General features: G+C 48.1%; 1 protein-coding gene across 11 annotated transcripts in view; it reads right to left on the bottom strand.

The window, feature by feature from the left end:
• MLH1 (mutL homolog 1) overlaps nucleotides 1-23,833 on the bottom strand; it is a 44,563-nt gene that overhangs the window by 16,135 nt on the left and 4,595 nt on the right. For 6 of the 11 annotated variants that reach the window (XR_011388278.2, XR_016232944.1, XM_002716167.6 and 3 more), the window contains 10 exons: nucleotides 21,594-21,667; nucleotides 20,186-20,258; nucleotides 17,960-18,051; nucleotides 16,749-16,791; nucleotides 16,516-16,604; nucleotides 14,232-14,344; nucleotides 10,964-11,057; nucleotides 8,677-8,830; nucleotides 4,345-4,721; nucleotides 2,469-2,617 (listed from right to left, as the gene is read on the bottom strand). Coding sequence is in view for 8 of the 11 variants with exons in the window: in XM_002716167.6 (XP_002716213.1) it covers nucleotides 2,469-2,617; nucleotides 4,345-4,721; nucleotides 8,677-8,830; nucleotides 10,964-11,057; nucleotides 14,232-14,344; nucleotides 16,516-16,604; nucleotides 16,749-16,791; nucleotides 17,960-18,051; nucleotides 20,186-20,258; nucleotides 21,594-21,667 (1,258 nt within the window). In the remaining 3 variants the exon portion in view is untranslated. Of the gene's footprint in view, nucleotides 1-2,464; nucleotides 2,618-4,344; nucleotides 4,722-8,676; nucleotides 8,831-10,963; nucleotides 11,058-14,231; nucleotides 14,345-16,515; nucleotides 16,605-16,748; nucleotides 16,792-17,959; nucleotides 18,052-19,249; nucleotides 19,379-20,185; nucleotides 20,259-21,593; nucleotides 21,668-23,833 lie in introns of those variants that run through there. The other 5 variants (XM_089331338.1, XM_070072960.2, XM_089331337.1 and 2 more) reach the window with 3 other exon arrangements.

Here is a 23,833-nt window from a genome sequence, read left to right as displayed (position 1 = left end):
ATCTTAAAACAAAAAAAAAAAAACAAAAAAAAAAACAAAACCCTTATCCCTGCATAGACAACACATGGATGAAATAAACAAACATGCAAGTGCGGCCAAGAATACTCTTACAAGGGAAGTGTCTCTTCTTTTTTGCCTGGGCCAGAGGGGCAGCTTCACCGGGGGTCAGCCAACTGGTAGTTACTGGACTTCCTCAGCCAAGCTGAGCCTCAGAGGAACCCCAGTACACATTCATCCTGAAGTCGGTGAGTGGGCCAGGGTCCACGGCAGAGGCGCCCCTCTGAACTGCGCCTGCTGCTGACAGAGCACCTCAGGTGGTTATCAGCACGGCTGAAAAGGGGCTGTGGGAGTGGCACACGTCACAGAGCACGAGAACCAAGCTTTTGGATTTACCTGTTGAGTGGGGCTTCCCGCATGAAGGCTTTGTCAGTGAGGCCCGTGTCTGGGCCTGTCCCACTAACCTGACCTCTCCATCACCATTCCACTTTCCCCATCTTTAAAACAGAGATACCCGCATCTGCTCCGACTCCCTCACAAGACTACTCGAGAACTAATGAGAAAACGTATGGTTTAGACCGCCGAGATTCAGCAAGCCTCCACACCTGATCAAGCGTGTTCCTGCTCAAAGAGTTTGATCATTCACAAGTGTGCTGAACTGGAACTTCAAACAGCCTGCTCTTGCAGCATGAGGGAGACTAGCCCTTCAAGAAAACTCAGGCAATTCCAAATCTGAGTCTGGAGGAAGACCACTAAGTCAAGCACCAGCCCGCCTCCTGGGTGCTTGTCTCAGTTAAACTTGCTTTAAACGCTCCAGGCTTGAAAGCCAGTAATGGAGGAAAGAGCAACTGCAGCAAATCGTGGAAAAAACTCAGAAGCCAACTGGCAGCTACTCTGCAGCTGGCAAAACCTCAGTCACAGGAAGTCCTCACCCCGCCCAGTGCAGAGACACTCTCTGTATCTTCTCCCACGGATAAACAAAGGCCCCGAGTGCTCGGAAAAGAGAATGAACAGGGAAGGCAAATTGAGGCCTTCCTGAATTAGCTCAGAGTAGATGTAACTGAGACAGAAAGAAATGTAAGAGGCCACGGAGTCGGAAGCGTCTATTTCACAAGGCTAAGGGTTAGTGGGAAGGGGCGGAAACGCTCCTCAGCCGCTTGTTTCTGTGCAGGAATCCAGATGCTCCTATCCAAGATATCTTTTCTTTTTCTTTTTTTGACAGGCAGAGTGGACAGTGAGAGAGAGAGACAGAGAGAAAGGTCTTCCTTTGTCGTTGGTTCACCCTCCAATGCTGCAGCCGGCGCACCACGCTGATCCAAAGCCAGGAGCCAGGTGCTTCTCCTGGTCTCCCATGGGGTGCAGGGCCCAAGCACCTGGGCCATCCTCCACTGCACTCCCTGGCCACAGCAGAGAGCTGGCCTGGAAGAGGGGCAACTGGGACAGAATCCGGCGCCCTGACCGGGACTAGAACCCGGTGTGCCAGCACTGCAAGGCGGAGGATTAGCCTAGTGAGCCGCGGCGCAGGCCTCCAAGATACCTTTTGCGACCGTGCTGCAATTGTTTAAATGGAGAAACACGTAACAGATGAAACACGGAAAGGTCGTGGCTGAATGACGTGGACTCCAGTGCAGGGACAGGAACTGGAGCCCTGGCAGAGACCAGACTGGGAGCGTCACTGTCGGACTCACACAGTGGGCTCAGAGCGGTGCACCTCAGTCCCTGTGCTACTTCAGCCCCGGGAGCTGAACACCGCCCTGTAACTCCTAAAACCATTTAAGTCAGTTTTGAAGTAACAGAGGCCAAGATGGAGTTCTACACTTAGGTAGTCTCAAAAGCTACTTCTGAGGAGGGCTAATGACAACTTAGTAGTCTTCAGGACCTATTGGCTCCTTTCTATGAAACCAGTGGTTTAGTCACATTTCATATCTATTCCACACAATGATCTTCAAGGGAAAATTCAGCTCTTATTTTTGTTTTTACAATGATACACTTTCAATTTACTTTATAATCATAAACTTAGCTTTCCACTAAATAAAGAATTCAACAAGTAGTAAGTAGAAAAACCACTGTTCCTCCCCAGTATAGACACAGGCTACGGGCACAGAGGGTGCGCCCACATCTGAACGCAGGGCTACCTCCCAAGCCTGTGCACTTCCAGCAGTAGCTGAAATGTGCACTTTCGGGCCACAGGATAAGAAGTCTGCCAACCACTGCACAGCTTTTAGCTAAAACAGAAACAGGCCGGACATTACTGAAATGACTGCTTCACTGGGAGTCCTATGGTTAGATGGTGCTCACACATTCTCACTAAAATGGAGTTGTGTTCCTCCTTTCTCTTCCACTCAAAACTGTCTTGAAGTTGCTGCTGCCGTGGGATAGGAGAGGTCTTCCCAGCACACTGGTGGGCACCCCGACAACACGCCACGCTCCCTGTCCCTCCGAGGCCCAGGCAGACCTCAGCACTTACGTACTCTCATGTCCCCGCTCATTAATTTCTTCACGGAGACTCAAAACGCTGGTGAGGTTAATGATTCTCCTCCGGGGCGTGCAGGCTGCTGTCATTTCCTTCCGGGACTCATCTTCCATCATTTCCACAGCAGAATCTTCTCGACATCTCTTTCTGCAGGGAGGAGAAGAACTGGCAGGTAGTAACCGTTCTTTATTAGACTCACTAAGCCGAAGTCTGTGTGTCGCATTGTGGAACGGGGGCAGGTTCTCTGTGGGAGCTCCCCAGGAGCAGGCCAGCATGGTCGGCCTGTTTTCCGGCACCTTATCTGTTAGTGTTCAGAGCCCAGCAGCTGGCCACGCAGCTACGTGGAGCAAGAACATGGGATCTATCTCAGCCTGGCAGAGCTGCAGGGCCCTGAGCAAGGGAACTGACCCTATCAACTCCCCCTCATCCATCCCTCCGTTCATTCCCCCATCCATCCATCCACCAGACATTGTTATACACCAACTAAACAGCAACGGACACTTCAAATTGCAATAAAAGTGAAGAAGAAAATAAAACAAGGTCACAGAAAGCTGGGAAGAGAAGACAAATGGACAAAGGTGTCCTCTGGCAAGGGGTGGCAGCTGGGGTGAGACCTGAGTGATAAAAAGCCAGAGCTGCCCTGGGCTAAGGGAAAGCCTGGGCAAGCAGAGGGCGAGCGGCTCAGTAGGCTCACATCAGCCTCAAGGGGCTGGGGCACTTCCAGGCAGAGGGCAAGTGCAGTGGGAAGCCACTGGGAGGTGTTCAGCAGAGCAGTGACACAATATGATTTACAGTAAAAAAAAAAATAATAAACAACTTTGCTGTGTGTTAAATATCAACTAGTTCCTAAGTGCTCCACAAACGACAATAACCCGCGTGGCTGTTAAAAGCATTAAACGAGATTATACGTGTGAAGTATCCAGCACAGGGCGTGGCTGCCCAACAAGTGTCAGCATCCTTTACCACTGCCCCCAAAAATCCTTACAAGTTGTCTTGCTAAGCAGGCTCAAATGAGGGTGGACGTTTGTCCCAGGAACTGACCCTATGTGGGACTCCTGCATCCCATTTTAGAGTACCTGTGTTTGAGTCCTGCCTCTACCCTGCTTCCTGCTACAGTGTCACCCATGTGAGAAACCTGGAGTGAGTTCCAGGCTCCTGGCTTTGGCCTGGCTCAGCCCTGGCTGTTGCGGGCATTTGAAGAGTAAACCAATGAATGGAAAAATCTCTCTATGCCTTTCAAATAAAATGAAAATATACAAAGAGTAACTGGAGCTCAGTACCTGATCTAAGTTCAAATGGCCAGTTAATGCCAGGGTTTGTGATGGCCAGCCACCAACGAACCAGGACAAATGACCTGGGCAAACGCGCTCCTCCTGAACTCCAGACCCACTGCCTGTACACATGAGACGCAGAATGCCCCCCATACAGACTTCAGTGAGAGAGCGTTTTCACAGTACCAGCACACAGCCTCTGGGTTGTGCACAAGTGAACAAGTCTTTTATTATCACTCCTGCCCCCTTTCTCCAGCTCTGCTTCCCCACCAGCTCAGGTACAAACTGGATTTGCAGAGTCTTCAGAAAGGAGGGAAAGCAGTTCCGGGTTGGATGAACGTGAGGTTTTAGGCTTCTCCTTCCAGCCATCTCTGCTAGGGAGGCTTTATCAAAATCCCTTGTGAAAAGAAAGCAGCTTTTTTCCCAGACATGTTTTTAACTAAGTTTAGAACCACGGATATGTAAGACATTTCAGAGGACACTGGCGGGTGACTCTCGGGCCATGGTAAAAGGCAGACAGGAGACAGGGCCACAGCACTCTCCCAGTGAGGAGAGAGATGACAGCGAGCAGCTCATGAAAAGCCACAGGTGGAAGACGAGTACCTGGGGAGGCCTGGGCTGGAGCTGGGTCCTCTCTTCTCTGATGTTTCCAAAGTCCCCCTTGTCACATCCCCCTCCAAGCTCCGAGTCTCAGCGGCTGCCTCAGCAGGGGCCGGGAGTTCCGGCATCTCCTCGTCTGGCTGCCCAGCCCCGCCACTGGAACCGTCTGTCTGACCCTCCGGGACAGTGGCCGGAGGCTGACTCGACAGTGGCTGGCTCACGGGCTGCAGGAAGGCATCGAGCTTCTGTTCCCGCGAATCTGTGCGGACCATGTGGTGGGCGTAGACCCTGTCACCACTTCCGGAGGCAGAGGCAGAGGCCACTCCTGCTGCGGGTTTGATCACGTCCCCAGAGGGGCCAGCAAGTCCTGGCAGCAAAGTCTGTGTAAGAGAAGAGAGTGGGAAGACTCAGCACGTGGAGGACGGAATCCCAGGGACCCAACGGAGCAGTGCTGGAGAAAGCCAGAATCACACAGAATTAGCAGTACAGGGGTCTTATTACAGAAGCAACTTCGACCAAAATTTGGAGTATAAAAGGCTTCCCAAGTATTAAATTCAAGAATTAAGCAGAATCTGTATAATCTTAAAATCAGGTCAAAATGAAAATGTCAGTGTTAAGTTCTCATTTTTTTGGTCCCTTATTTTTCACTTCCATTTAGAGGACTTTTTTGTAATACAAGATTTGCCCCTTTCACCACTTTCCAGTGAGAGTCCAGGGCATGAAGCACATTCACGGTGTGCGTGACCAGCACCACCACTCGTCTCCAGGATCTTCTCATCTTCCCAAAGTGAAACAGCCCGAGGCAACCACCATTCTAAGTTTATTTTCAAATAAATATATTTCCTAGCTCTGCCCACTAGCAAGGCCTCAAAGCCATGGCCACCTAGGAATAATGAGGACCCTCAGATCCCAGATTGCAGTCTCCAAACATGCCCCACTAAAACGAAACCGCACTCTGGGGCAGCGGCCACTTCCAGGGCTTGTGCGCGGAAAGCACCAAGTGTGCCGCAACATCTCGTACAAACGAGCAGGGGAACTGGGTCAGAAAGCCGAGGCGAGCAGCTGGAAGGGCCTCACTGGACTGAGACAGGACACTTGAGCATCGGAAACAAAACTGGCTACAACAGATTACCATGGGTCGCTTTGCTGACAGCTGTGATCAAATAATTAAAGACAGAAAAAGAGAAAGTGTGGAGGCAGGAAAGAGAGACAGCAGAAAAGAAGACAGTCACTAAGACCACTGGAAGGTGCTAGGATTCCAACCCATTCCTTCGAAAACCGATCATTAGAGGGACAGAGTTCAGCACTTGGTCTTCCCTTCTAGTCTAAACTGCATTTCAGGATAACCAAACAGCCCCAGCAAATGAGGGAACTTTCCATACAGAAGACTTACAATCAACTAATACAGAAGGAATGATACAATCAGAAAATCGTGATTTTACACTCTAATGCAGTAACTGACACAGGTGAGAGTCAGCAACGAATGGTGATGGCGACTTCACAACAAGGGAATGCAGCCGCCACTGGCAGAACCTGCTGATGGCACTGCCTAAAGGGCATGGCAGGTCACGATGCGCCCCCTGCTGGGATTCACAGAAACTCCAGGGCACAGTCACAGTTCTCGCCGCCACAGCACACCTCTGCTGAGGCACTGAGTGCAGGGTCCTTATCATTCATCTCCCACTTCGCGATGTGTTCTCACTCTCGCACCTGCTTCCACGGGAGGACCTCAGTCAGTGACTACATGTGCCTCTCTGCCATCAAAAAGAGGAAGAAGCCGGACAGACACGAATGAGCCCCTCAGACAGCCCTGTGAATGAGGAGCTGCTATGCAAAGTGAGCAGGGTGGGGGTGTGGCGGGGTGAGAGGGTAGGAAGCGTGGCTGCCACTCTAAGTGGCAATGCCACACCGTGTGACTGTGCTTAATGCCACCCAGCTGGAGGGTCCAAGAGGCTTCAAATGATCCGTTTTCTGTGATGCCTACCAAACCAAACACCATGCCCCTGAAGGCAGCAGGGCAGTTTCTGGCTTTGCTGGTGTCTTCAGCAGTGCGCAAAGTCATGGTTCAGCAGGTTCAACTATTTCCTTCCTCTCAAGGGCTCAAAAATGAGGTAAATAAAAATTGTAAACAAAACATAATTCTTTCCAAATAGATCTAATTTCCAGTTCTTAGGAAAATGGAAGCTCAGACTAAGTTACCTGACTCTAAGAAGCAATCAGCCAACCGACAGGGAGCCTGTAGAATAAGCCAATGGGGCAAATAATACTGAGATTATGAGGTACGTGACTTTTTCAGTTTCAAAAAGACTTAACCAAATATAATGCCTGGAACTTGACTATATATACAGATTTATATATATCTATAGATTTGAACAGTGTTACTATTAAAACTTTTTTGGACAATTGGGACTTTTGAATATGGATTGGATACTAAAATAGTATTACTACTAATTTTATTAAAGTGACACTGTGAGCATATAAAGAAACAAATTTTAGAAGCATATTGAGAGGCCGGTGCTGTGGCACAGTGGGTTAATCCTCCACCTGCAGCGGCGGCATCCCATGTGGGTGCCGGTTCTGGTCCCAGCTGTTCCTCTTCCGATCCAGCTCACTGCTGTGGCCTGGGAAACCAGTGAAGGATGGCTCGAGTCCCTGGGCCTCTGCACCCGAGTTGGGGACCAGGAGGCGGCTCCAGGCTTCTTGCTTCGGGTCGGCACAGCTCTGGCCTTTGCAGCCATTTGGGGAGTGAACCACTGGATGGAGGACCTTTCTCTCTCTCTCTCTGTGACTCTACCTCTCAAATAAATAAATAAAATCTTTTTTTTTTTAAAGAAGCATATTGAAGAAGGAAGAAATGTCTACAATATATTCTAAAATACTCCTTTTCCTACTTCTAAGTAGGAGCCAATAAATAAAACAAATACAGCAAAATGTTGATTCCAGTTGTTGGAATTTGGTAACAAGTCCATGGGTATCTGTCCTTTTTTTTTAAAGACTGATTTATTTCTTTGAAAGGTAGAGTTACAGAGAGGCAGAGGCAGAGGGAGGTCTTCCATTTGCTGGTTCACTCACAAGATGGCTGGAGTGGCCAGAGCTGGGCCAACCACATGAGTGCAGGAGCCCAAGGACTTGGGCTATCCTCTACTGCTTTCTCAGACCGTAGCAGAGAGCTGTTTCAGAAGCTGAGTAGCGAGGACTTGAACTTGTGCCTATATGGATGCCATTACTGCAGGCGGCAGCTTTACCTGCTACACCACAGCACTAATCCCATATCTGTCATACTGTTTTTTTAAAGCTTTATCTAAGCATTTTTAAAATTTTATTTATTTTGCCTTTCGCCTGTAGCGCGCTGCTCGGTTCGACAGTTTGAGATGCTGATGGACCTAAGATCTGATGCTTGAATGAACCGGTGACACTTTTAAGGAATGTTGTACACAGTTCTGGTTTCTTTATCCCTTTCATGGTGACAGCAGGGGTGAATTTTGGCATGCCGGCATTATCACAGAATTCCATTCCATTATTTAAAATAGTTTTTCTATCAACCAGCCCTATCTGACAGTTAACAAGTCCTTGACCTTGATTCTCATACTCTGCAAAGATGACTGAAGCTAGTTCACCCAGGAGGTCAAGTGTAGAGCACAGCAGTGACTAGACTGGTGATCTTCACACTGGACCTTAAGACAGTGTTGTGAACTGCTCTGATTTACACTTTAAAACCCCATTCTACTGTTCTACAGATCACAAGGTTCTTTCACAGTATGGTCTTAGAAATTACCGTTAAGGCAAACCTACAGCGTTGGTGTGCTTAGTGCTACCCAAGATTTACTTGGATACTGAGCAAAATACCTGTACGTCTGTATCAGATGGTGAGGTCGCCTTCACCATGCTGTCATACTAAAGGAAACTCTTGGCTTTTAGAAACGTGATTTTGTGTATTCCGTAAGCTTACCAATTTGTTCCATAATCATTTTAGGGATTACATTTGATCCTCTGCACAGAGAACAGGTCAGTAGGTTTGAGAGATGAAGGCAAGTTTAACTGCCAATGGGCATGAGGGAGTTTCTTGATTGGGCCCCTGCCACTTACGTGGGAGACCTGGATGGAGTTCGTGGCTCCTGGCTTTGGCCTGGACCAGCTGCAGCCATGGTGGCTATTTGGGGAGTGAACAAGTGGATGGAGATCTCTCTCCCTGCTTTAATTCTGCCTTAAAATAAATAAATAAATCTTCAAGAGAAAAAAGCAATGTCGCTAAAAGAAGTAAGCAGCAGACATCTGGACTGTGAAGCCTGACGGGGCACAGGCACGAGACAAACAGCTGGTGCAAGGTGCCCTCACCTGGGTGAAGTACATGCGGGAGGAGTTGGAGCCCAGGAGCTTGCTCTCAATGTGCTGCTGCACCCGCGCCAGGATGCTCTCCTCGTGCAGGAAGTGAACTTCGTGTTTTGTAGGGTGCACGTTGACATCCACATTCTGGGGGCTGATTTCCAAACTGGCAGGAAAAATGCAGCATAATGAACTCAGACGGCAGGGGAAGGGGAGCCAATCTACTCACCGCGTGTGTGGTGGCTAGGAGACTTGGGGAGGCCGAATGGCACGAACATCAAGATCCGGTCTGAGCGACTGTGTCCAAGTACTGCCTCTGCTACTTAAGAACTGTGTAGCGTTGTGCAAGTTATGACACCCTTTTTGCCTTAGCTTCTTCATTTGCAAGGTGGAGATAAGAGCATTACCTATCTTAAAGGTTTACGGTGGGGACTCAACTCATGTGAAGCACTTCGCAGGTACCTGGCACATCTATCATATGTCAGCTGTCATTGTCATCATTCTAGAACCCACAGGCCCTCAGGCAAGACACTTCACATCTCTGCATCTCCTTCCTCATCTGTAAAGGTAAGGTAATCCTGAACCTGCCCCTGCCTGCTTCTCAGTATTATCTGAGGAGCAAACAAGTGTACATGGAGGAGAGAACTTTCTACCATTAAAATACAGTTAGTTGGGAAGCTGTGCCAGCCATCAGCTTACTACTGCTGGGCTCTGAGGCCATCTTGCAGTTGACTCTGATAATGCAGCTCTGGAATAAGCAGCTCCGTCAGTACAGAGTGCCGGAGAGGGGCCGGTGCCATGGCTCACTTAGTTAATCCTCCGCCTGCGGTGCCGGCATCCCATAGGGGCGCCGGCTCTAGTCCTGGGTGCTCCTCTTCCAGTCCAGCTCTCTGCTGTGGCCTGGGAGGATAGTGGAGGATGGCTCAGGGGCTTAGGCCCTGCACCTGCATGGGAGACCAGGAAGAAGCACCTGGCTCCTGGCTTCGGATTGGCGCAGTGTGCTGGCCGTGGCAACCATTTGGGGGTGAACCAACAGAAGGAAGACCTTTCTCTCTCTCTCTCTAACTCTGCCTGTCAAATAAAAAGAAAAACATATCGGAGTGCAGGAGAGATAGCGGGGAAGGGGAGAAGGGGAGAAGGGAGGGGGTCCGTTCTAGGTTCCCCCACACCTTGTCAGCTATCTGCAGGTCGTTTGCACGGCAGCCCCTCCTTGCAGGCAGTTCTCTCCAGCAATCCTTCAGAGCGGGGCCAGGGAGCACCTTACCAAGCTCTCCACCACGCGTGAAGCACATTCTCTTCAACGACAGCCCCATCTCAGCCTGCCCTGGGGTGGAGGGTGAGTGTGGTGAAGGGACGTTCTCTCAGCCCTAGGGGTAAGGGCTGCTCCCTGCTCTTGCGGCTGTCTCTTTAGCTCTTCCTGTCCAACCCCCTATTACTCTAATCCCAACGGTAATTCTTTCATCAAACTTTCCCTGTTGAAATTGTTGTGTGGTTTCTATCTCCTGTTTTGATCCTGGCTAATGGAGATGGATCAAAGTGATAATTTCACCAGTTTATTTGCTAGTAAGGGAAAACGTCTAATCCAAAAACTACCTTGAACCATGATTTTACCAGTTCTCATTTTGATCAAAACTGGAAGAAAGAGAAAGGAACTTTGTTTCTAATACAACCTCAATCAGAGGCCAAAGGTTTCAGACTCAGGACATTTTAGTACAAACCAGGTCCTGTTCCTACAAGTGAGCTTTTGTCACGCTGTACAGACGGCACTAAGGCTGTGAGACAGACTAGCCAGCACAGGGCGAGAGCGGTGGAAAAGCAGCCCTCGGGAGTCAGGCCCTGCCGCGTGAAGCCCTCTGGGGCAGGGAACCTCACGTGCATTCTGCACGCACTGGGGGTTGGTCTGACTCCTCGACCGTGGCTGCTAACTTCCTGAGTGAACCTGCCCAGGGAGGGAGGGACCCCCAGAGAAGTCTCTCACGGAAGGAAAGCTGCAGCTGCTTTGGCTTCCTGTACCGGCCTTGGAGTCTCCAGAGCACAGCTCTGCCTCTAGGCGGCCCAGGAGCTGTCCACCCCTCCTGAAGGGCGGGACACGCCGGTCAGTGTCACAGGGCTGACGCACTGCCTGCCCCACGGGAGGCTCTGTGAGCTTCTGCTCGGCTGATGAACGAAGGGAATCCGTGCCTTTCCGTGAGAAGGGACGGGGACATCCTCTCGCTAGGGTGGCTGGGAGAATCAAAGTCCCCTCTCTCAAAGTCCGCTGACAGAGCTCCTGTCCTTCTGCGGCCTGGTGCTGCCTTACCTGAGGTACAGGAACGGGTGTGTGTTTTTGGGCAAATACGCTGCATACACTGTTTCTATGGCTTTCTTCAAAGAGGTCGATTCTACCAGGCGATCTGAAAAATAAAAGGAGACTTTCCCGCTCAACCTGTCTGAGGGGTGAGGTCCCAGCCATGAAACCACACCAGGGAGAACGCCTCTGGAGTGCCATCCACCTCAGAGCCCCAGGAAGAATGGCTCTCTCCACCCGCCACCACTTCCCAGCATCTCAGCTCTCTCCTCTTGGCCAAGTGACGAAAACATTCCACGGCAAGAAATCCTGCCTCCACACTCCCCTTCCCCTCAGTCACCAGGTGGGCGAGCTTGGCCCTTGCTGGCCAGGTAGGAAGTATGCCATTGGCTCTCAGACTCTTCACACTGCAGATACACACAGGCTACCCACCAATCACAGGTGCTAAGGGCGGGACACATCTGCTGGTGAATAAAGTGATCCCAGCCCCAGGTGGTCTACACTGTGAAGAGGGAGCAGTGAACTCACTCAGGGAGGTCCAACAGTGGCACACCCAGACTGACCAGGGAAGGCGAAGAGTGAGGGTTTAGGAGTTTCACGCAGTACAAATGTCTGAATGTGTGTTCAAGGACATTTAGGAAATAAGGCAAGCTTGGGAGAAGTAGAAAACAGTAAATCCTGGAAGAAATGAGAGAAAAAGTAGAGGCAGGAGAGAGAAAGGGAATATCATTATATTCTCAGAACTGTACATATGAACTATATCGAACCTGTTAAAAACTAAAAAAAAAAACCGGGGCCGACTCTGTGGCATAGTGGATGAGGCCGCTGCATGCAGGGCTGGCATCCCACGTGGGCGCTGTTTCAAGTCCCAGATGCTGCATTCCCGATCCAGCTCTCTGCTGTGGTCTGGGAAAGCAGCAGAGGATGGTGGCCCAAGTTCTTGGGCCCCTGCACCCGTGTGGGAGACCTGGAAGAAGCTCCTGGCTTCAGATCGGCACAGCTCTGGCCATTACGGCTAATTGGGGAGTGAACCACTGGATGGAAGACCTCTCTCTCTCTGCATCTCCTTCTCTCTGTGTAACTCTGACTTTTCAAATAAATACATAAATAAATCTTTGAAAAAAATTAAAATAAAAAAGAAGCAGAGGAAGATCTGTTTTCAGGATACATAGCTGTCCTTTCTCCCTAGATCTCCGCCGACTTCCTCGTGATCTGTGGTCCTGTGGCATCTCCAGCAAGAGTGCCTGTGATCCTGTCACTGAATGTGCAGCGCATCCCTGGCCCCGACAGTCACGTCACCATAGTCTGCACACACATCCTGACCACAAGACAGCAGCGGCACAGGCACCCGACTGAGGGACGGCTGGAGCCGCTCTGCAGAGGGGCGCGCCTTGCTCATCACCTGGGTGAGCCTGAACAGGGTGCACGTAATTAGGTGGCTGGAGAGTCTGACGTCTCCCTGGTGCTGGGCACTCGGCATCCTGACGAGGCTTGCCAGTGTGGAGGCAGACACTGTATGGTGAGCAGCCTCACAGCAAAGTGGACACAGGCCAGTCAGTACACCCTGCGGCCAACATGGCTGCTACACAGCTGTCATTCTCCACAGTCAGGAGAAAACGAATGAAAAATATTTTCTGCGTCTAGATTAGAACATGCTGTGTAACAAACCAGGTTTAAATCCCTCCTAATGGAGTAGGAAAACCCGGCCACCACACTGAATCTGACAATGTGACTACAAAATGACCGGCTTTTCCTCCCTGCTGATGGCTGTGTCTGCACTGCTGTGTTCAGCAGCTATAAAACACGCATGGTTCCAGTCATTGATGCTGGTTTTGCTATAAATGGAAGGCAGAAATACACTATTTCTAATAGCAAACAAGCAAAACAAAAAATACAAAACTGCTATGAAATGATTTTAAACAATAAAGGTAAAGGATCTTTAAGGTAAAAATGATCTAAAAAGGGGGCTGGTGCTGTGATGCAGTGGGGTAATCCTCCGTCTGTGGCACCAGCATCCCATTTGGGTGCTGGTTCGAGTCTCAGCTGCTCCTCTTCCAATCCAGCTCTGCGCTATGGCCTGGGAAAGCAGCAGAAGATGGCCCAGGTGCTTGGGGCCCTGCACCCGCGTGGGAGACCTGGAAGAAGCTCCTGGCTCCTGGCTTCAGATTGGTCCAGCTCTGGCCATTGAGGTCATTTGGGGAGTGAACCAGCAGATGGAAGACCTTTCTGTCTCTCCCTCTCACTGTCTGTAATTCTACCTCTCAAATAAATAAAAATCTTAAAAAAAGAAACATGATTGAGAACTGAAGACATGGAAAACTGTATTTGTGTCTCAACAGAAGATGAAAGACTGAGTCAGACTGTGTGTGGGAGCATTTGCTGCGCTGTCACCATCAGAACCTTGAGTTCGGCGGTCATTTGGCCTAGCACTTAAGATACTGGTTAGGATGCCCACAGCCTGTTCAGGGTACCTGGGTTTGATACCCAACTCTTTTCCTGACTCTAGCCTCTTGCTGATAGGGACTCTGTGAGACAGCAGCAATCGCTCAAGTGACTGGATTCCTGCCACCCATGTGGGAGACGTGGATTGCGTTCCTAGCCCCAGGCTTCAGTTCCAGCTGAGCCATTGTGAGGAAGTGAGACAGGAGCTCTCTCTCTCTGCCTCTCAGATAAACAGGACATGAAATATACAACTAAGATAAGAGAAGCAGAATGCAAAATTGTATTTACTTAGTAAATAACAACCACATAAACAACACATCAATTGAGATAAGAATTGGAAAGGAATTTGAGAAAAATCCAAATGCATTTAATTTCCTCTCTGACTTCTAGAATTGCTCTTTGCATCATAAATCTCAAAAATCTCAAGGGTCTTGGCATTTGATTTCTTTAGTCTAATGACAAAGCCTGCACTCAAGGCATCTCTCTTTCTATGTCTTACAGTGCAATTTCAAACAGTGCCCTTGATCTAAGCACAGAGCAAAACTCTGCTTAGGACTGGCTCCCACAGGCTCCCATGCCGGAAGGTTGAGGAAGGGGGGCTGACGCACAGGGGCCCACGATGTGCTCTCCCCTGCCCCCTCTGAGAGGTGAGAATCAGACTCTGCGACGGTCAGTCATGAGCCAGACCTAGGACAACCATGATAAATGCTTCCTAATGAAACCAAACTCCGGCGTGAGGTTTCCCTGGATGTAATCACATCTGTGGCTCTGGAATTCTTCCAGGGTCCCAGAAAACACCCTGCAGATGGATTTCCTCAAGTGCTTCTTTTTCACTTACGGTTGATGAACAGCAAGAAGATACACTTCTTCACTGAGTAGTTCGCGTTGGATATGTAGCCATTCATTTTGAAAGCAAGGGTTGGATCCTCACACCCAACTTCTATCAGCTCTCTGGTTTGGGAAGAGAAATTTTTAGGCTTTGGAAACAGTGGAAAACTGAAACATTATAAAAGAATCAGAATTGGAAAACACCAGGCTCCCTCCCATAACCATAACTAACTGTGCCAAATGAGGACCCCAAGACTGGTTCCACTGAGGTCCTCTGGGCCTGACCACGCATCTGTCCAGCCTTCATGCACCTACGCAGTCAGTGTTTCCAAGCACCTGGCGATACGTCAGACACCACTCTAACTGCTAGGACATAATGACGAGTACCAGCTCTGAGGCCCTATTTTGCTCAGTTGTACGTCTCTTAAAATCTAAATCTCAAAGGTCAAGACTCCAAGAAGAACTCGTGTCTGCTGAATTCTGTACTGTAATGAATAGCACTCCAGTGTGCTGTCCACAGGATACGTTGATTTCTGCCTGAGGCCTTCCCAAGTGCTGGTCCCTCAACTCCTACCCTAGTGGCAGCAGGTGGATTCCTCTTTATCCCTCACATCTCAAAGAATGTTCTGCAGAGACGTCTCCAACAGTCCCCACTCTGACCCGAGATTTCTTCATCGTGTGCTGTGTTCTTCCTCTGAGGCCCTGACATAATGCACTAGTGAGCGGCCCAGGTATTTCATGTCCCTTTCCTATTGGAATGTCCTCTAAGAATCATCTCCATTCCATTCATCGCTGCATCTTCCCTAGAAAACACAGCAGGCACGCAGTAAGAGTTTGCCCTTGTGCAAACTTCGTGAATGGTGGAGGCTTTCCACGTAGTAACATGCGCTCTGAGTCTCTGGGTGGAAGGGATGGCTTGCGCTCTTTTCTGCATACACTAACCAGTTACCCTTTCTTCACCCAATGTCTCAACACACTGGTACTCTGGAAACCTGCTTTGGAAACCCAAGGGATTTCTAACCTCTTACAGTGCCTAGGAATTTTGTAACAACTATATCTGAATCTTAAAATGTAGTCATGCTTTTGAAAGTCACACTGTAAAACAGAGATCCCCCTTCACTCAGGAGTACAATGATTACAAAATTAATTCAAGGTGATGGGTTAGCATACTGCTTAAGAAATGGGTGGAAATGCCCACATCTCACACCAGGTCGCGTACCCAGCTACGGCTCTGCTCCCGACTCCGGCTCCCTGCTCATGTGCACCGTGGGAGGCAGTGACAGTGGCTCAAGTAGTCGGGCCCTGCCCACACAGAAGACCTGGGTTGAGTTCCCAGCTCCCAGCTTAGCCTTGATCCACTCGCAGCCACAGCAGGCATTTAGAGAAGCAGCAGAAGGGGCAGTGCGCTCCCTCCCTCCCTCTCAAACAACTCAGTGGAAAATTCATTCATTAATACTTGATTAGAAAAAAGGGTAACAAAAGCAAATTGGCTGTTCCATAGTTAGGAACTCGGTTTGACTCAAAGAACGAAATGTGTCCTTCAAAGAAGAAATTCAGTTCTGGGATGATGTGCTGCTCTTAAGATTTTGTGGGAGAAAAAATCAGGAGCTGTCAGGAGCTGTCTCACGCACCTGTGTAACCCAGGCCCTGGTGCACGCCTGGCATTTGGAAGGGTCTCACTATTTTTCTCCTCAGATTATGACAAAGGTCCTTTGGGATCTGTGGAGTTCTGAGACTTAGCTGGGAACCTGTGATGGAAGTGCTGGTTTTTACGTGCAGGTGGGAGCAGAGTGAAGAATCCATAACATAAGCAATTTCTCCTCCTAATGCTTTACTGACTGCAAAGATTTGGTGACACTTGCAAATCTAGTCTTTAAGGGCAGGAAATATTTTATCCATCTCTACATTCCTAACTTCTGGCACAAAGCCTAGACTGTGGGAGGCAATTAACAAAGGTTTCATAAGAAGGAAACCCGTCAGTGATGGGCACGGAAACATAAGAACAAGAAAGGGCACTGGAGGACGATGGAGTTCTACTACATTGTAAACCTCTCGAGGACAAAGGCCCTGAGAGAACACACCACTCCCAGCCACAGCACCCAATGGGGAGACAACACGCACCCAAGGACTTGCTGATTACGTGAAACGGCGACTCCATTACAAATCCGAGGCACGGAAGCAAGCCTGAGCATCTGACTAAAGCAAGTACTGCTCTGAAGATTCTAAAACTGCGTTGATGATAAGCTAAGACAAGGAGTGCGAAAGACTGTTTTATACACAGGTTATCACCATACCGACTAACAGCGTTTCCAAAGATGGAGCGAATATTGTCCACAGTTGTGGCGCCAGGTAACGTTCGGACATCAGCCACGGTCTCTCCTTGCTGATAAACACAAGCAGAAGATACAATCACTGACTCTCTCCCAGCTGTGAGGGAAACAGAATAACCTTATCTCCAGAGACAAATCATTAAAAATCCCACTTATTTTTTCATAAAGCAAACCATCCCCGTAAATAAAGAACTTACTTTTTTAACCGAAAAACTAATGCCTGAATTGTGTATTGAATACCTAGGGAGGAAAAAAAAGTAAAAGAAGGGAGTAACCAGAGAGGCCAAACGCACAACAGGTAACAGAGCCCCTGTGAGGCCTAAATAAATTGGAGCTGGGCAATCTAACCAAGTTAAACATAAACAAAACTATCTCCATACATCGTATTTTACCCACAGGAAAATAAGCCAGCAGAGACTTCAGTCGGATATCAGTAAGTGTCACTGAGCCCAACCAAATGCAGGGCTCTTCTCTGCTCTGACTCACTGTGGACCAGACTGCAGGATTTCTCACATTTTTTCATCTGCAGTTTTGTTTTTACAATGTCAAAAGATGTGGGTCCCCACAGGGTATTTTGAGAACCTAGCTTTACCAATCTGGACACTTCCTCACCAGCTGCTTCTCCCATAGGGGCCTGGTCTGGTATTGTTCAGCTTTTTCTTGGTTGGCCATTATATATTATTCCTCCCCGCACAGACCCTATGACTGAAGGCTTGTGTCTAGCGAAACGCATTTATTAAGGAACACTCTGCACCACACCTAGAACCAAAACAGCCAATCAGAACTCCTTTGTTTTCAGTAGATAATGAATTTCTCAACACTGATTTACATATTTCCAGGGGAAAAACAAAAGAATTCAATATACAAGCCTGTGCCATTTTTATTATAGGCAAATATTTGATTCATTTTAGATTTTTAAGAAACACTGAAAAACATTACAATTCAGACATGTGGGCTGAAAGACCACATGCTGGAGGTCTTCGCCTCAGTGGATTAAGTCCACCATGAGCACAAAGGTATTTTCACCTGCCCTGAACCCCTTCTCTTTCTGGTAATGCCTCTGAGCTTCCTTGGAAAAGCATCCCATTCTATTCTACCCATTCTGTTCTACCCCATTCTGTTCTACCCCATTCTATTTGGTGCACACCTCTTTCTCCTTGGTGAACAAACACCAGCCTTCCAATAAATTTCTTTTCAGCTCAGCTGAGCTCATTTTGCTTACCCCCAAAGGCCCTTCCCTGACATGGAGCCCAGGTGCCCTTTCCTGGGGAGATGGGTGATGACAGGCCTTGACAGAAACAATCTGGAGGCCCGTTTTGCTGCTCGCCATCCAGCTCAGCCTGCAAGCACTGGGACGCTTTCCTTTGGCGACAGATCTCACAGACCACTCCCAGGTTTTGGACTATACCTGCCAACAACTTCCAAAATCTTCCCATACTCTTCGCTTGGATTTTTTAAAGCTTTCCTCCTTGTGGCTATGTTGTAAAAAAGGTCCTCCACCTGAACAGAAGATTGATTTTTGTTGTAAATTCATACAAGTGCACAGAAATGAAGGCTCCAGCTGTCCAATTACAGCTGGGTGTTAATAATAATAATAATAATTATTATTATTATATCTACCAACAGTAAACTTCTCCTTTTAGAGATTCATTTATTTCAAAGTCAGAGTTTGAGAGACAGAGATTGTATATCCGCTGGTTCACTCCCCAAGTAGCTGCAACAGCCAGGGCTGAGCCAGGCCAAAGCCAGGAGCCAGGAGCTTCATCTGAGTCTCCCACATGGGTGCAGGGGCCCAAGTACGTGGGTCCTACTCCACTGCTTTTCTCAGGCTATTGGCAGGGAGCTGGATTGGAAGTGGAGCAGCTGGGACTTTAACTCTAGTGCACAGATGGGAGACCAGTATTGCAAGTGGTGGTTTTACCTGCCACACCACAGCACCGGACTTACCAACAGCACACTTCTTCTTCTTCTCCTTTTATTTATTTATTTATTTGAAAGATAGAGTTACAGATAGGCAGAGGGAGAGAGCAAGAGCGAGCAAGTGCTCTTTCATCAGCTGGTTCACTCCCCAAGTGGCTACAACAGCCGAAGCTGTGCTGATCCGAAGCCAGGAGTCAGGAGCTTCTTCTGAGTCTCCCACATGGGTGCAGGGGCCCCAGCACTTGGATCATCTCCTCTTGCTTTCCCAGGCCACAGCAGAGAACTGGATTGGAAGTAGAGCAGCCAGGTCTCGAACCAGTACTCGTATGGGATGCTGGCACTGCAGGTGGCAGCTTGACCCGTTATGCTACAATGCCGCCTCCTACCTCCACAAACAGCATATTTCTAAACACTTATTGGGTGAGGGGGTAGGGACAGGCCAGCATTAGCTAAGGACTGAAGGATATTCTTTCCTGCCTCCTACATTACTGTTATCTCAAATACAAACTGGCTATGCCAGGTCAGACACTTTGCGCAGTGCTGAGAATATGAACACAAACACACACAGCCCTGCTCAGGAGAACATAAAATTCAGTGAGGGATGTGTAAGTTTACAATTTTAATAGCACATGCAATTCAAAGCTATTCCTCAAACCAGGAATAATCATGTAATTGCTCAGGGTTCATTTAGTGTTCCAGAAGTCATACTGTGTAACGTCAGTACAAGATCCCTCTTTAACATGCACCACGAGCACACATTCACTCTGCCTCCTCATACCTGGGGATCAGACGGGTTAGAGCAGCCTTCAAGGAGCTGATCTCCAGGCTGGTGCTGAGGCACATGCATTAAAGCCATGGCCTGCGGCACCAGTTCAAGTCCCAGCTACTCCACTTCTGATCCAGCCCCCAGCGAATGCACCTGGGAAAGTAGCAGAGGATGGTCTCAGTGGTTGGGACCCTACTACCCATGTGGAAGAAGCTCCTGGCTCCTGGCTTCAGCCTTGCCCAGCCCTGGCTCTTGTGGCCATTTGGGGAGTGAACAGCAGATGGAAGATCTCTTTCTCTCTTTGTCTCTCCTAACGCTGCATTTCAAATAAATAAATCAATCTTAAAAAAAAAAAAAATGTAAGGAGCCGAGCTACAGCTGGGGATGGGGTGGAGAGGTGCGATGCACATGACCACAGGGTGCTTTGTGGGAACAAATGGTGGAAAGAGACCAATGGAGGCATTACAGAAAGAAGGCAGCAGGATGGACCTGCTGCTGCCAACTGACACAGCATGATGGCTCACCACCTTTGGTGGAAGCTGGACATATGTTCTTTGCTCCATCTGACAGACAAGAAAACTGAGGGTTAGTGATGTTAAGAGACTTGCGCCTAGATACACACCATGTGTGAAAAGGCTGGAACCCACGGCTTCTGAAGCCAAGCTTAATGCTCTCTCCATTTCCAATGCCAAGTGCTCTTCCCTGATTTCTGTCATCCTGATAACTTCTCAGGACGCTTAAAAAAGATAACAGGGGGTGGGTAGGCTGCTGTGCCACCAAAGCGGAAAGTCAGTTCTTCTGCATGGAGGGTGGGATCTTGGCACTTCTACCAACAAGTAAAAATGGATTTCATTCTTACTCTGCAGACTCAGAGATGACTTTATTTTTATGGCAAGATTTGCACGAAGCTCCATGCTAACAAGTCACAGCGCTGCGGACCCTTCTTACCGTGATCTGCGTCCCCTGATTGCCGGCACATGGCTTAGGAGGAGCTTTCAGCTTTCCATCTGAGTAACTCGCTCTATCCGGAAAATGTGAGAGATTGTTAGCACCCAGGAGCAACAGAGACGCTTATTACCCGGAGGGCGAAAGAGAAAACCACGCCAACAATGGACTGAAACAGACGCGCCAAGTATGTCCTCATTTCTTAGTTTCATTTTCGACTCTTCCATACTCATTCTAGCTGGATTTTACGAAAATCTGTTGTGGCCAAAGCTGCTTTTCAGCGCTGAGTTCAGAACTAAGACAATGAGACTCTCCAGTACGTCTGCAAAGGTTCACTGAGGAGCTACCACGGAGGCCCTCTTGGAAAGCTTTGGTTCAGCGAAGCGACTCTTTTACCTAACTGCAGAACAACATGCTACGTGATCTAGAGAAGGAACCATGAGCCTGGGGTGCGAGTGAGGGTGGTGGAATAACCACAGGGATCTGATGATCCAGCTGGGCTTTATGGAGGAACAGTTTCAGGTGGAAACAGAAGGAAAGACCACCTAAGACAGGAAAACATAACAGAAATCATGAACGCCTTAGAACACATGGCAGCTCGGAAGAGGCTGCCTGGTGGACTGACAGCAGGTGGGAAGGCATGGAGTCTGGATTTCATCCGCCATGGAAGGAGAGCCACCAGGGGTGGGACAGGGGCCCAACATGACCCAGAGGACCGCTTTGGAAGAGGGGATTCTAGTCACAGCCACCCACTCAGAGCCTAAGGCAATCATAATGTACACAGGCAACTCTTAAGTACTGCTTATCCTGAAATGTTCCACCTTCCATCACATTTGTCTAGAAGCCATGCTCCATTTTAACTTACAAATGATCTGTACGTTTACAATCTCTTTTGGCATGAATTACACACTCTTACTGTCTTCGACTAGGCAACGGCCAGGACTCATAAAATCAAAGATGCGATCTTCTGGCAAAGAGCCAGCAGTCACCTGTGGAAAGTGAGCCAGTACCAGGATGGCAGGGAGTTGCTGGCTCAGGATCTGGTGGAAGAACTGAGAGTCTCTGGCATGCCAGCCACAGCCCTGGATGCAGCTCAAAGCAGTACCCAAGGACGAGGGGCAGAAATAACATCAGCAGCTACTATTTGCTTGGGATATCTGTGGGAAAGACACCTTCTAGTCAACTGTAGTATGATGCAGCATATCTTTTAACAACCCATGAATTAAGAGTATCACCTAAGAATCATGTCTGTGGATTATCAATTTATCCACAGGGAGGAGAGAAGACGTACCCAAGAGACCAGTCAAAAAAAAAAGACAGTACTAGAATTTAGGTAGGATTACTCTGAGATGCAGGCAAAAAAAGTACATTTCAGGATAAATACACAGAGTAAAAGAAGTCAGCACGATACCTGTATGCACACTTTCCATCACTGGTCTTGGTGGTAATAGTAACATGAGCCACGTGGCTTATGCTGGCCAAAGCCTAAAGAAGAAAAGGAAAGTGACTGAAAGAAAATCTCAGGGCTGGGTCACCCCCTGCTGCCAAAAGAAAAAGTTATCTAAATCCCACCTTCCTTGTTCACTCACTTTGATACATGTTAAAAACAAAGATATTACAGATCTGTCACAAAAGGATATCTAGAACAAAAGGAAACTGTATACCAAAAGCTTGAATGTGTAAAGGGCAATTGTGTTCAGGTGGCAGAACTATAGGCACCTTTAATAATATTTTCAATGGTAAGTCTTTTAGTTAACTTAAAACTTGCCTTCAGAAAGGGGTAATGGGATTACTTCAAATAGATAATGTTGTATATTATTACTTAAAATTGTTTTATATAAGCAATTGTATGTTAAGAAATGTAAACTGAAAAATATGCAGTTAAGACAAATCAAATTTTTAAAACCTATGATCATTTTTTCCACACATAACCAAGACTGGTTTCCTGGCCCTTCCGGCTTTTTCCCTTTTCACAAGAATATCATAGTAGGTAAAGATGTAATGAGATCCATGTGACAGCATCTCAGTAGACAGTAAGGCAGCTGTGGCTGGTTTGTTCATCTACAGGAACATAATTCAGGTTCCGAGTTGGCCAGATTGTTACTGGATCTCTCAGGATCATGTGACTGAGCTAATTTCCCTCATTAAAAACTGCGAATGTGAAAGATTTGTGATCTGTATAAGGAAGGGCATTAAATATACACAGCAGCACAGAACGTCACACCACGAGGAGAGCGAGCCACAAGGCACGGCGATGCTCGAGCTGCTTCACGGCCCTCTCACTGGCAGGGGGCCAAGTGGAGAGCAGCACAGGCTCAGGATAAACTGCCTGAGTTCAATTCCTACTGTGCCACTGCCTAGCTCTGTGCCCTGACCACATTTCTTAGCGTCTCGGCGTCAGTTCCCTTATGTAAAACAGGGTGCCAACAGAACTCACTTGCAGGATTACTATCAGAAGTGTGCACACAAAGTGCTAAGAACCACGGAGGGCACGGAGGAATCCTCCGAGAAATCTTGCCTGTGTTTAGTTAACTACGGTGAAATTATAACGCCACAGATGCCCAGCAGGCTCACGTTCCGGGAGGCCCTAGACCTGCGAAGACCAGGGAGTTGCAGTCTCCAAGTGACTCATGATGAAAGTCACAGGCTCCTTTCCCTCCAGCATCCTCACCTCACTCCCCCACAACAACTTGGAGCAGTTTCTCTGGTCCCCCGGAGCCTCCAGAGAGGAACACAGTCTTGCCAAAAACATGGCTGTAGTCAATCCATGTCTTCCAACCTCTGGACCTCTTAGACAGTGAGTTGTTTTAATTTAATTGTGTTATTTCAAAATGCCACAAAGTTTGTGGCCATGGGGTGGGGGCAATAAACGATTATAAAAATATGCATGTTTTACCTAGGAATGTTATTTTTATAAATTTATCCAAGGAAACAAACAAACAAAAAAACCCCAGTATTATGTATAAGAAATATTCATCAGGGGCCAGCGCTGTGGCATAGTGGGTAAAGCCACTGCCTGCAGTGCAGGCATCCCATATGGGCACCGGTTCAAGTCCCAGCTGCTCCACTTCCAATCCAGCTCTCTGATATGGCCTGGGAAAGCAGTAGAAGATGGCCCAAGTTCTTGGGCCCTTGTACCCGTGTGGGAGACCTGGAAGAAGCTCCCGGCTCCTGGCTTCAGATCGGTTCAGCTCCGGCTGTTGTGGCCATTTGGGGAGTGAACCAGCAAATGGAAGACCTCTTTCTCTCCCTCTATCTCTACCTCTGCCTCTCTGCAACTCTGCCTTTCAAATAAATAAATTAATGAAAAAAAAAAGTAATATTTACCAGAGTCTTAAATAGAAAAAGGGCGATGAGCATAAATATTGAACAGGAAGTCACTGGGGCATTCTCCCCTGCAGCCCTTCCTGACTACCACGGCAGGAGACTTCTCACTTAACAAAATATTGTGTTGAAAAAAAAAGGAAATCACTTAAACAAACTGTGTAATAGAAAATATGCAGCCATTAAACACGATATAGGCCTATTTTATTAATGTAAAGATTCCATAAATGTAAGGTCTCATTTTAGTCTTAAAAACATTCTGATCTATTTTCTATACCATATATTTCTATGATATATAATTTCACTCATAAATATTTCAGTGTGTGT

The sequence above is a fragment of the Oryctolagus cuniculus genome, chromosome 4, assembly GCF_051225735.1.
Source record: "Oryctolagus cuniculus isolate XC-2025 breed Fujian yellow rabbit chromosome 4, ASM5122573v1, whole genome shotgun sequence".
Classification (NCBI taxonomy): domain Eukaryota; kingdom Metazoa; phylum Chordata; class Mammalia; order Lagomorpha; family Leporidae; genus Oryctolagus; species Oryctolagus cuniculus.
This window is presented reverse-complemented; position numbering and strand designations above follow the sequence as displayed.